We start from the raw sequence: 13,031 nt of genomic DNA, 5'->3' as shown, positions 1-13,031 counted from the left end.
ATATACATGTGACACGAAGTTACTTTATCACAGCAATGAGACAGCAACGATACACACGATATGGAATAATCCCAACTTTTATTGTTGTTAATTAAACTTGCAATAATATTGCATAACATATCATAAAAGGCATAAAACCAATTTTTCTATTTTGGTTTTTTGTACATTTTGCATGAAGTGAAAACATAATACTATTATACTGAGCAAAATAAAAATACATGGATGAGATGTTCCTTTTTTCTTGCCAATCCTCTAGCATATTTACAACCATATGTTGAAAAAATTTGCTAGCCATTTATAATTTTTCCTCATTCTGCTCAGCATGCATCTAGAGCAATTTCCTACTTTTTTAATTTTTAAGAAGTTTCTTTGGACACCAATTTGATATGGAGATGTACCAAGGTTTGCAAACAACAAGGTACCTAGAGAAGTGTGACTTGCCTAGTTTGTACATCATATTGTGGTTTCACATACTTAATAAAGTAAAAGTATGAAAACAGTGTACTAGTGTATTATTTCTGAAGAATGCATGGGTAGCAAGTGTATTCTATAGAGGCAGTTAATACTCTTGACTGGTGTGGTAAACTTCAATCAAATGCCACCTAAATTCAAACATGACAAGGAAGCACATATGGAAATATGAAAATGGAGAAGCTGGCCTGTGTCTGCTCTGAAACCCAGACACCAGTAAACTATAAAATAATACAATTAAAACCTCCTTTAATGATAATATAAAAGAAGACATCATAAATGACAAATTACAAGCACCATTCTGTTTTGTGCATAAATCATCTGTGACCTTGAAAATGCCAGCACCCAGCTGGTTGTGGTCCTTTTAATCCAAGTTTGACACCCATCCTGTGGACAATAGGATAATGATTTTCCAGCCAGGGCTGATGAGGTGCACTATTTTTGCAGCAATTATTGATTGGCCATGAGTATTGGGTCCTTCCGTCTGAACTTCTGAGTCAAAGAGAAGTGGAGTGGGGAGGAGATGGCTGCAAAGGGTATAATTTTTCACCTCCCCTGTGCTTCTCTATGTTCCCAATAGTCCAATTCAACATTTACAATTGCTGAGGCTGGCTGGGTTGCTAAATAAGATGATCAACTTTTGCCAAGAATCCTGTCACTACCTACGCCTCTTTGTTGGCATCGTTGGAAAGTCCTCATCGCTGTCATCACTGAATGCTACTCCCTTGCCCTTTCTCTTGGCTGATGCACTATTTACTTTGTGTGAATTAGACCTAAATGTGTTCATATCATCGTCATCATCTGATATGTCATGCATGGAAATCTGTGATGACCTGCAAGAGAGTTGATCAGCATATCTGTGAACACAAATTAACAACAAGGCAGCAAAGCTGTCAAATGTACAGACAAAAAGCAGGAAATAACTATGCACAAAATAGGCTACTGTCAATTCTGATGCAAAAGTACATTATGTTAAACTGTAAATTCAACATCAAATTTTAATTATGCTCAACAGGTAATACCAATGAAAGTAAAATGTGTAACAAGCATAAGGCTTCAGGCCCATGAGAGTTCAAGTTCACACTTTGAAAATGTATAACTTCCAGAAAAAGAAGCCAATTAGACTGCTTTTCCAACTCAGGCTGCATGCCAATTTTCGAACTTGACCTCCGTTTTAGTAAGATCGATTACTCCTGAGAGTTTCACGACAACAGGCCTATCGGTTTTCCTTGAAATGTGTTTACAGTGTTGCATATATGTTGAAAAGTGAAAGAAAAAAGCATAACTTCTACAATAGTGGCCCGATCATCCTGATTTTCGAACTTGACCTGCGTTTTAGCAGGATTGACCACTCCTGTGAGTTTAATGACAATTGGCCTATCTGTTTTTCTTATATTGTGTTTACAGTGTTGCATATATGCTGAAAAAAGAAAAAAAAGCATAACTACTAAAATAGTGGCCCGATCATGCCAATTTTCGAACTTGACCTGCGTTTTAGTAAGATCAATTTTTCCTGTGAGTTTCATGACAACAGGCCTATCGGTTTTCGTTGAAATGTGTTTACAGTGTTGCATATATGCTAAAAAGTGAAAAAACAGCATAACTTCTACAATAATGGCCCGATCATGCTGATTTTCGAACTTGACCTGCATTTTATGAATATTCATCAGCTCTGTAAATATAAAGCCAAAAAGTAAAACTGCCTTCCACTTATTGTGTTTACAAGGAAAGTGCACGACGGTGACGGCGTCGACAGACGCAGGTGATGGCAATATGTACAGACACATCTATATATATTTACTGAACTGTTTGAGAACAGTAAGTGACATGGTTTTTCTTAAATGGTCATCATGGGAGCAGTGCCCAAAATAGGTTTTTTTCAAATTTTGATGCAATATTACATAATGTTTAACAGCATGATGACCTAATTTTAATAATAAAATATTAGTATCATGGATATTCAGAAAATGTGACTAGCAAAGGTCTTCAGGCCCATGGAACTTCAAAGTCACAACTTGAAAATGCCAAAATGTAAACAAGACAGCACTGTTCTGATATGTTTTTTTTTCCATTTTTAACAATTTTTAACGTAAAACAAAATTAACAGTTTACTGCCATTTTTATATTATCAACTAAGGAAATTGATGAGATGGGAAAAATATTAACAGAGCAGTGTTAAATGTCTAATTTCTTCCATTCTGAGATTCTGAACATAGTGAATAATTCAATCTGACAAACTGCAATGATATGAGTTTATTTCCATTTTTGAAACTTTATTACACAATACACGATAACAAGTTTACCATCATTTTTACAAAATCAACTAACAATGTTGTAAAGATGCAGGAAATGTCAAACAAACACTTTTACGTATCTTATTAGTTTAATAATGAGACTGTTAACATGCCTAAGAATTGAATCTGAGGAAATGTGAAAAATATGCTGAAAAGTGAAAAAACAGCATAACTTCTACAATAATGGCCCGATCATGCCGATTTTCGAACTTGACCTGCGTTTTATGAATATTCATCAGCTCTGTAAATATAAAGCCAAAAAGTAAAACTGCCCTCCACTTATCGTGTTTACAAGGAAAGTGCACGGCGCCGGCATCGCCATCGCCATCGCCATCGCCATCGCCATCGGCGACGACAGACGCAGGTGATGGCAATATGTACAGACACATCTGTGTCTGTACATAAAAATGTATGGCCAGTGTGTAAAGAAATTAGGCATATAACTTTCAAGTTATAACACTGTAAGGTAGAAATGAATTCATATTTTTAAAAAATTAAAGTGTGCTAGATAAACCCAATGATAGATAATCTGTCAGTGTGTTATACAGCTGCTACTCACTTTGCTGATCTGGAAGACTGGGAAGCAGCAGCAAACGCATCCTTGATGGAAGAAGAGGCTAAAGGGACAGTTCCTTTGCCTCTTCCTCTTCCTCGTCCTCTCCCTCTCGAACTGCCTCCTCTTTCAGAGCCACGTCCTCTAGTGGACCCTCTGGTAGTTGTCTTTTTACCCCGTCCCTGCCCTGTGGGAATACCCTGGTTAGAATCTGGCTCATCTTGGTCCATGTCTTCATCACTACTACCAATATTATTGCTCTCGTTCTGGGGACGCAACTCCCGGGCTCTTTTGAAAGCTTCCTGCACTTCCTCGTCTTCTTCGCCAGCTTTCTTTTTGCGCTCGTCTCGGAATCGCATGACTTCCATGTCCAGTACTTCCTCTGTAGCATTTCTAGACCTTAAGTGATGCTAAAATAAGATATTGAGTCAAATACAGAGGGTCAGCAAACTTTATCACCCCATTTCCATAGATTTTTAGATCGATCTATCCCTGTGGGGAGTCTCACTAGATTACTGTCAGCTTGGCCGGCTTAAGTGTCTGTCCCGCCTACTAAAAGCTGTAAGGGGGTAATTAACTATGGTGCCCGCTCGGCTGACTGCAATTTAGCGTGAACCCCCAGGGAGTTAGGTCGATCTAAAACTTAATCTTTAGATCGATCTAAATCTCTGGGAAAGCACCCTATGTCATCCACTAATAAAGAAACTGGATAGTGGAGATACAGGAGTCTGGGAACATGCACGACCCCTTGTGGGTTTAATTACTCTTTCAGGTTTAAAAAAGAAAAAAAAAATAGCCTTAAAGACTCTTATCTGCTTACAGATTTTAAAACTTTTCTTCTGCCAGACTTAATCACTTAAAAAATATGGTATTATAATTAGCTCAAACTGTTTAATATAGCTATTAGCAAATTAATTCAGCTAATACCTGTGTTTTTTGCAGCTGGTACTTCACAAGTTCGGAAATAGCTTCTTTTTCTTCCTTGTCAACATATTCTTGCACAGCATCCCCAAGACCTTTTTCTGTCAAAAGACACAGTTTGTGAGTCTGGAAGAATGAACAAAACATTTAATTTAGTATTGATTTAACATTCATATCTCAGCTACAGACTCACTGCAGATGTTACCTTTCACAAAAAATCGAGTAAAACTTTCAGAACTCTCTAAGAGGTGAAACTGACTGAGAAACAAACTCAACATGCACTTGTGAACTATCTCCCATCTTTTGCTAATATGTATGACTATCATTCTGACTAGTTAGACAGAGGACGGCTGCTCTATATCTCTAGATTTACCTCATCTACATTTGAGAAGTAAGCTTTCACCATGTCTTCTACCCTTGCACTGTCTAAGGCCTCTGGCTTTAGTTGCTTGTCAAGGAATACATCTGTAAATATAATAAAAAGTTGTAAAATCATTAAATTGAATAAATTGTAAAAAAAATCTCCAGTTTTTCTTTAAAACCAATAGCAAAATGTCCCAATTTTCTTTGTCAGGTGGTTAATATTTATGTTAATATTTAATATTTCTGTTCCCATATTCTATAAAATTCTAAAACATAATTAGCATTCTCAGTCTTGTCAATCTCAAGCCTTTTCTTTAAAAATCCCACCTGGTTTAAAGTCCTTCTTGTCCACCTGCTTTTTCCTCATAAAATGGATGATGTCACGAGGATTTGCTACCCTGTCCACAAATTTCTGACTGAACCTAAAATAACAAAATCAAGGATGATTTTCTCATACTATGATAGCCAACAATGAGTCTGATTACAAGCTTCCTCTGTTTTATCCTATAGCTGTAATGGAAAATTATGTCATAATTTATATTAAAGACATGAATTAGGTCATTCACCTAGAATTGAACCAACAAACAGTTGATAGCTTCTGATGTCAACAGGTCTAATAACATAACATGAAAAATCAGGGGTTTTCCCAGGATTGGGGAACAGGGAGTCCAAAATGTGAATCTGTATTTTGGTCATAAATTTACAGGGAGTCCAACCAAAGCAAGCCCAACCAACCAACCCACAATCTTGTAAGCCATCTAGCCATCTTGGGAAACATAGGCCGTTTCTTGAGTCTAATGGCCGTCAAAATGGCAACTGGACAGCTCTCTGGGAAGAACCTTGATAAAATTGCTTATTGACAATGAGGGTTTCTATGGGACCATTCCCACCGATATTTGGATCGATCTATCTCCCTGGGGAGTTTCACTAAATTGCTATCAACTAATTGGCTTAAACGCTGTCACACCTAGTAAAGCTGTTAGAGGGTAATTATCTTTACCCCCTAGCTGATTTGGTACGCGTGACGGACATTTAAGCCGGATGGATGGATCTAGGCATGGGAACCCAGTCTATGTACAACCTGTTCCTCTGGTTGCACCAGACTACCTCCCATTCTAATATGTCATGCTTGTGTTCAAACCAACATAAAGATACATTTTCTCAAAACAAACATATTTCGGATTACACGATCAGACCATAACCAAGATCAAATCTCACAAAGCTAACTTTTTACCTGACAGTGCTGAAGAGGTCAAACCCTCCACTGTAATCCACTCTCAGTCTGATCAGTGGCTTATCTGGCTGCCTTGGGTTCCCAGTGTGCTCACTCTCTGTTATAATGATAAAAGACATGGTACAGTGTAGCACACAAATATGTTAGAGATATTTTCTCATATTGCCAGCTAACACTACGATAAACTATTTGTTTTATGTTCATAGCAAATTCTTTATTCTCATTTTGATGTTCTCTGAATTGTTCCTTTTTAAATCTTCAGACCCTCACACTTACCAGCTCTCTCAATCATTGCTTCAACTTTCTCTGAGCAGAAGGCCTCAACTTGTTTTGAAACTTCTGGCTCCTCTGGGTTCAGACTAGTCTCACTTAATACCACATCCTCCATGTAGAACGGGCGCACTGTCTCCAGTTCCACTTTGGTTATTTTAAAGTTTCTTCTGTTAATTTTCAGCAGCCCACAGTGTTTCTTTACAGACTCCCCCTGACTCAGTGAGGTAGCTATAGAGCTCCCTGGTTGGGTAATGTAAAAATTTTGCACAGGATTGTGACAAGGCTCAATAATGCACTCATGCTCATGACCCCAAAATACCAAGTCAAGGAAATCATCCAAAAATTGCTCAGGAATATAGTTTGTAGGTCCATGTTTGGCTCGATTTTGGTGTAATACAAACAGGTTAAACCAGTCTTCTTTGCTTTCAGTGGGTCGGAGCATGCTGACCTTTTTGCGCACAAACATCCTGTGAAGACGCTCATCTCGTAAAGCTCCAAGTCCATACAAGGCCAACTTAGTAGCCCCTTTCTGCAGCAGCACAGGACTAATACTGATCTCCTCCAAAGAAGTGGTTTTACCAAAATAGTTCACAAATCCTGCCACACTGAGAATGTCAAGTGCACACAAATTCCCCATGCCAGCAGGATCGTCATGGTTACCATGAATAGAAAATACTGGAATTCCCACATTGAAATTTGGATCTTCATAGTTGACAATTGGAAATCTGCTCTCACCAAAGTTCACTGCTTGGTCACTCAAGAATTCCACCTGACAAGAAAAAAATTAATTAACCAGCTTATCTCTGTAAACTTTACTGAACTCATTCTATAGATGAACAAAACTTTGCCAAAAGTCTAAAATGAGTCAGAATGGAGAGCAATGTATCACTTTCCACCAATTTAACAAAGGCAATATGGTAAAAAATAGTCATTAGGCTAAAATATAAATTATAATTTAATGACCTTACACCAACCAAACTTCCATAACATACCTGGCATGGTTTATCTCCCATACAATATTGTCTTAAAAGTTCCAAGCACCCATGAAGTGTCTTCCGAGACGGTTTATTCTCATGGAATAGATCTCCACCAAGAAGAATGAAGTCTACAGCCAGTTCTTTTGCCTTCTGCAAGATTTCCTCAAAGGTTACCAAAGAGTCATTACCACGCACCACATCCCTTTCCATGTAACCTAAGTGACAGTCTGTAGCTATCAGAATGTTCATTGTGTTTTCCTCATCTTCATCAGCCATGATGGACACTGCTATTTTGCAACAACTAAAACGGATATAAAATCAAGAAGGTTACCCATACTGGAATTAAAATTTCAGGAATTTAAAGAACTGTATCATTTTTTATGAATCCTTGTGAACTTAACAGCAAACTGGCTCTGATTTAAGCTGATTGCGTTACCTTTCCTGTTTGATATTTATATGTGTAACAACAAAGCAATAGAAAAGAACAGTGCATTTTCTATGATGATATGAATTAGAAATCCCTTTGAGCATGCTGGTTAAACAATTTCAATGTCAGGCTCCCATTTCTTTTTCACCAGATTGTCTTGTTAGACAACTTGCCATAATGCCCTAGTCTTTAACCAGCCTCCCTTCTTTTCTCCAAGGCATAGCCTGTACTGATGTTCATTGCATGCCAAACTCTTTTAAGAATGAAATTATTATCCCTGCCCAAAATATGCATTTAAAAATTTTTATGCCAAGTGAAAAAAATTAAGAAAGAAAAAAAGAAATATATACAGGAACCAAATGGCGTATTAGCACTCTTTACAAATGCCAAACGATTCAAAGAACAAAATCAAGGATGCTCCTTAGCCTATAATTCTCATTTGCCAACTGCAACTAGCTGCAGTGCAACTTGCAAAACCAAACCAAGTCTGCACTGCAGCTAGTTTGCATTTGTTGCTAAAATTCAATCATGAACTGAGACTTAAAATCAGACACTTAAATCGCACTGTTTTTATTTTTCGCTGTTTAGATCAGTCGCAATTTCACCTTGGTTCTATCTGGTATTCTTAACTCGGTTAACTTGTACACTGCCTGGTCACTTGCCCAGTCCTGATTGAAAATGGCGGGGATAGAGGTCGCTGTGGTCTTCACTTCCGCTTTTCTTTCTAGTTTCCTGTTGAGCGGTGCATTGTGGATAATTTCCATGGTGATACCCCAACAAAGGGAGGTTATTGTTATTTCGCGTAAGACTATGTGCAAAGAGCGTGTGGTTACTCCAATACGCAGAACATTTTAGGTAGACAACATTTGATTGCTTTGCCAAAAAGTTAGCTAAAGGATAGACAAACGTTTCAGACTTTGAGTTAGGAAGGTTGTTAGAGGAAACTTAAAAAAGACAAGATGGGTGAAAAAGGAGGAAAGACGGATATGGAGAGGATTGGAGTGTTTCAAGAGATGTCATACGCTACCATAGGCGACAGATATAGACGACCAGGAGAAAGTAAGTCAAATTAAAATTACTTCTTTAACAGTTAATCAATGAATGCCATCTACATATTAAAAGCCATTTAGATTTGTGGGTCAAATATGAGCATTAAAAACCTTTTTATTTCTTACAAACATGATAATAGAAATTAAGAAGATGGATGAATAGATGGCCTAAAGGGAAGCTTAATTTTCATTACTTATATAAGCCTTAATATTCAGCATATCAAATATGTACTTACGCAACTTTTTTTGCACTTATCAGTGCATACAACTGTGACTTGTAAATTGATACATCTAAATGTGTTGTTCAGTGTTTTTACTTTTTTTTTTTACTATAAAATGTACAAGACCAATAGAAGACAAAATAGGAACATGAAATACCTGTTTTGCTTATTTCCCATTGATTCTATGAATATGTACAATATATAACCTTATTTTCCAGTCCAATTCAATGTTTCTGCTTCAAAGGGAAAGCAAATGCTACCTGGTGGCTCAAAAGAAAGATCTGCATTGCAACATGGCTATTTCCATGAAAAATTCAACAGAGTGTTTGAATCAGAGGCATACACAGATCCCATTAAAATTAGGAGGCAAAGGAGAGTTAAAGAAATGCAGAAGAATATTGGAAAACAGTTTATTCCAAGCAGCGGTGAAAAAATGCCGTAAGTATATTTTCAGTACTGATAAAGTATTTAAAATGTGGAATTTTACCTCTCATTGGAGTACAGCAGAGACATCAATCATTTTTGCCCAGATATGTGTCCATATATACCCAGATATATGTCCATGTGAAATATTTTGGTATGAATAAGGATTTTATGAAAGTATATTTTAGATATGAATTTTCTTGCCCATTTATTTTATTTTTCATAACTACTGCCTACAGATAATTTGTGAAAAATGCTGCACCACAGAAGTTAAATCAATGAAGATAATGAAAAGCTAATTGATGCACTCATCACTATTTGTATGTCCTTTTGCAGTTCTGGTCTTGGAAACCATTATGGTACATTTGCTGGTCCTGTAAGTGCTTTTAGTCCTGTAGCCAAAGCAAGACAGGGATATAAAGCACCAGGAAGGAACTTTACAACTAACCCAGCCAAAAAAGGGACAGGCTATGGGTAAGCCCTATATTTATACTGCTATACTGACTGTTTGTTAATTAGGTGTTTGGTTCATTAATTTTTTTCATAAAAGCCTTGATTTCAGTGTTTCATATTATCAGTGACAGACTTGACATTAGTATATCACATTTTTGAAAACATACAATTTAATTTCAAAAATGTTAAATAATTTGTTTTCAAACACAACCAGTGTTAAAGAATTGAAAGAAGCTAAAAATGTTTTTTTGAGGAGTTAGATAATATATAGATCAGTGGAATTAATTTTTACTTATAATCATGTTTAGACAAACTGAAGAGGTTAATCTGCTTGGTATTTGTATAATACAGTGAGAAGTTCTACAGATACAAACAACAAAAATTTGTTATGACTGCAAGCTAACAAAACATAAGATTTTCACTGCTTGTTCTTGTTTTGTATCTATAGATAACGATTTATGAATAGTGAATGGCTTTGTCCATTTTGTTCTTTATTCCAGATAGCACCTAAAAGAAAGCAATATGTTAAATGCTTGTCTGCAACGAAAAAAGAAATTGTTATTTATGTATACATGTATCTACATTCTCTACTGTGGGTACTATATCATAAATTGTGTATTTCAGATATTTAAGTGTGACAATATCAAAATATCCTGAATACAAGGGCAATGAATATGACAAGACAAAAGAGATCTCCAAGGTAGACACTGGGTTTGATGGTGATCACCAATTGCACTGCACTTCATACATATGCACACTTATTAATCTACTAATATTTGTCAGGTGACAGGTGGTTTAGTATATAATTTGAAAAATTGTGAATTTACAACTTAAACTCATTAAAAAAACAACTCCCTATCACCTGCAAACTAACTTTGATTTCAGATGCATGTTGCTGTATTGTGATGACAGTGGCTTGAAGATAATACAAAATTCAGTGCTTGTCTCGTCTATCGCATTCACGAGTGGTCTTATGCACTTTGTCGTATTATTTAATTTTGCAGTTTTATCAGTGTAACAATTGGGGACTATCCTAAGTACTCAACGGAACAATATGAAAAAGGAAAAATTTTGCAAAAGGTGTGGCTTACTTTTGAATTTTCTTTTTTCCCCACTTTGCAAGTATTGTGTGAATGTTTTTTAAAGGAGTCCTGTTCACTTTTCACAACAATTTTTTTTCTTTTTTTTTTGCTAATAATTATTCTAATTGCACTAACATACTAATACCTCATTAATTTTTAATAATTTTTGGAAATAACTTAAAAACAACGAATTCAATATTATATTCACATTAAATAATTGCATTTCTATTTTATCTTCGATGTTAGAAAATGAAACTTGGTCTCAATATTTGCTAAATTTCATTTTTTTTTGTTTGTTTGTTTGTTCTCTTAAACATTTTGATTAAATTAACATACTTTTTTAAAAACTCATTCATAGCTTTTTTTTATTCTGTTGTGACATGATCATCATTATTATTTTTTTTCTTACAGCGTGAGAATGAAGCACACAGGAAAGCACTAAAAGGAGGTGCATTCAGATTGAACATGCATCCAAAAGCATACTTTGATGGTAATCCTTTCATGTCAGACAGGCCCTTGCCACCAGCAAAGAAAGGAGTATCGAAACCCCCAGATGTCAAACCATTCAGGCCCAGTAATCCACCCAAGAAGGTAATATATGTGTGTGTGTGTGTGTGTGTGTGTGTGTGTGTGTGTGACTTAGGCTACATGAAAGAGCATTACCTTTTAATTAAAATGTTATGCATCCTGTATTCAACCTCCCACATTTCTGATTGTTTAAAGACTTGTCCCAAATTTCAGTTCCGAAATGTGGTAACTGTGATGACACAACACAATACAACACAACAATCAGTCTGCCATGCACCAAAAACAATGTTACACCCAGCATGATTAGATAATTGTCACAAAACGGAACCTCACGTTTAAGTAGCTGAAAAAAAGGCACATTGATGAATATCCCAATAAATAGCTACAGGGAATATTTGAGAAATGTCTATATAATAATTATATATATTATAATATTATATTGATTGAAAATACGTAATGGACAAGCATGTAAAATTGATTGTGAAATAATTATATAAATAATTTCTAGGCTGGAGGATCCAAAGCCGGTACCTTTGACCCATACCCCTCACATAGTCAAGATCCATATGGCATAAAGTACAAGAGGCCAGTTCATGTAGTCAACAAAACAGGAAAAATATTTGTCCCATCTACAGGGCCAAAGACCGCTCCTATCTCTTCCATCTTAGACCAGAATGTTACAAAGTAAGTGATTCTTTTGAAATAAGTATATATTTATGTCACTAAATAAACTTTCTTTGCTAAATATTGTTATTATTGTTATCATTGAAATGATGATAACCATTACTATAATCATAACCTTGTTAATATTGGTTCCAAGTCTTGCAAGAAATTTTACCATAATTTAGAGGTTCTAATATAAAATTTATAAACATGGGATCTTAATTGTTTGTAGAATGTATGTTTTTTGAAGATGAAGATTTTATCTAAATTTACATCCTTTTCTTTTCAGAGTTGTGAACAGCATGAACTACAGAACAGTGCGATCAGTAACATATGGATAAAAGGATAGCATTTAAAGAGACATTTCTTGCATATCTTGTCATTATTTCATAGCTCATTCATACCTTACCATACCATAACTCTTACCTATATAATTTTATGCATTGGTGCCAACGAATCTTACCCACACACACATGTACTGTATTTGAAAAGAAAAGAATGAATAGAAGAAAAATGTTCACAATTTATAAACTGTACAAAGACTAGAAGAAAACACAACTAATGTATTTTGTTTTGTTGCTCCATTTGTATTTCTCAACTTGTGCTAAAACACAGATGTTTCCAAGTGATATACATGAGAGCCTAGGGATTATATATCTTTTTAAAAATGCGTAAGAATTTATTAGACTATGTAAAAGGTAGCAAGACAAACACAATTTTTATATCATCAAATTCATTTTCATATGTACATACTGCTCATATCGTGCAAATATCATAAATACTTGTACATAAATACATATACTTGTATATTGTTTTAAAATGTACAAAATATAGGCTTCTACAAGCTGATGCTAAGAAAATGATACAATATTTGTGTCAGGGGTTCATATAAAGATTTCAGTGAAATGTCAAAGTATTTTCTTTGTTTTTTGCTTGATCATTAAAAAAATGAATGTATTCTTGTGTAATCTGACTGCCTATCACAAATCTTGTAGACCACTGACAACACGTACCTCTTCATGGTATTTTCTCAATATTTTGAGTGTTTTCATGAAAATTGGTATAATTGATAAATATAATGAGTTTAATCCCCTAATAA

At 35.4% G+C, this 13,031-nt stretch overlaps 2 protein-coding genes across 3 annotated transcripts; one reads left to right on the top strand and one right to left on the bottom strand.

The window, feature by feature from the left end:
* Positions 1–61: 61 nt before the first annotated feature.
* Positions 62–8,282, bottom strand: LOC106156071 (double-strand break repair protein MRE11). The gene is made up of 9 exons (XM_013531179.3): positions 8,119–8,282; positions 7,102–7,387; positions 6,113–6,878; positions 5,837–5,933; positions 4,930–5,024; positions 4,613–4,704; positions 4,246–4,365; positions 3,325–3,728; positions 62–1,304 (listed from the first exon to the last, which is right to left on the bottom strand). Exons 2-9 carry the CDS (start codon positions 7,360–7,362, stop codon positions 1,130–1,132), a joined length of 2,010 nt encoding a protein of 669 aa, XP_013386633.2. The 5' UTR covers positions 7,363–7,387; positions 8,119–8,282; the 3' UTR covers positions 62–1,129.
* Positions 8,283–8,292: 10 nt separating this feature from the next.
* LOC106156065 (cilia-and flagella-associated protein 96) lies at positions 8,293–12,889 on the top strand. 2 transcript variants are annotated; one of them, XM_013531163.3, is made up of 7 exons: positions 8,293–8,572; positions 9,002–9,221; positions 9,543–9,680; positions 10,664–10,739; positions 11,153–11,332; positions 11,778–11,953; positions 12,222–12,889. In XM_013531163.3, exons 1-7 carry the CDS (start codon positions 8,473–8,475, stop codon positions 12,271–12,273), a joined length of 942 nt encoding a protein of 313 aa, XP_013386617.1. In that variant the 5' UTR covers positions 8,293–8,472; the 3' UTR covers positions 12,274–12,889. The 2 variants fall into 2 exon arrangements, with proteins under 2 accessions (XP_013386617.1, XP_013386616.1); XM_013531162.3 differs by lacking the exon at positions 10,664–10,739 and adding an exon at positions 10,284–10,359 and having other exon boundaries at positions 8,296–8,572.
* The last annotated feature ends 142 nt before the right edge of the window (positions 12,890–13,031 follow it).

The sequence above is a fragment of the Lingula anatina genome, chromosome 2 (assembly GCF_051362555.1).
Source record: "Lingula anatina isolate TDL-2025a chromosome 2, LinAna3.0, whole genome shotgun sequence".
Classification (NCBI taxonomy): domain Eukaryota; kingdom Metazoa; phylum Brachiopoda; class Lingulata; order Lingulida; family Lingulidae; genus Lingula; species Lingula anatina.
The sequence above is the reverse complement of the archived record's forward strand: the minus strand, read 5'-3'. Positions and strand labels throughout refer to the sequence as shown.

Bases quoted from the DNA above. Each gene is read 5' to 3' on its own strand.
- LOC106156065 (XM_013531163.3), top strand. From the start codon at position 8,473: ATGGGTGAAAAAGGAGGAAAGACGGATATGGAGAGGATTGGAGTGTTT. The intron at 9,222-9,542 runs GTAAGTATATTT...GTCCTTTTGCAG, and splicing joins AGCAGCGGTGAAAAAATGCC to TTCTGGTCTTGGAAACCATT. The intron at 11,333-11,777 runs GTAATATATGTG...AATAATTTCTAG, and splicing joins CCAGTAATCCACCCAAGAAG to GCTGGAGGATCCAAAGCCGG.
- LOC106156071 (XM_013531179.3), bottom strand. From the start codon at position 7,362: ATGGCTGATGAAGATGAGGAAAACACAATGAACATTCTGATAGCTACA. The intron at 5,934-6,112 runs GTAAGTGTGAGG...TCATTATAACAG, and splicing joins AGCAATGATTGAGAGAGCTG to AGAGTGAGCACACTGGGAAC. The intron at 1,305-3,324 runs GTGAGTAGCAGC...ACTCTCTTGCAG, and splicing joins CAGTCTTCCAGATCAGCAAA to GTCATCACAGATTTCCATGC.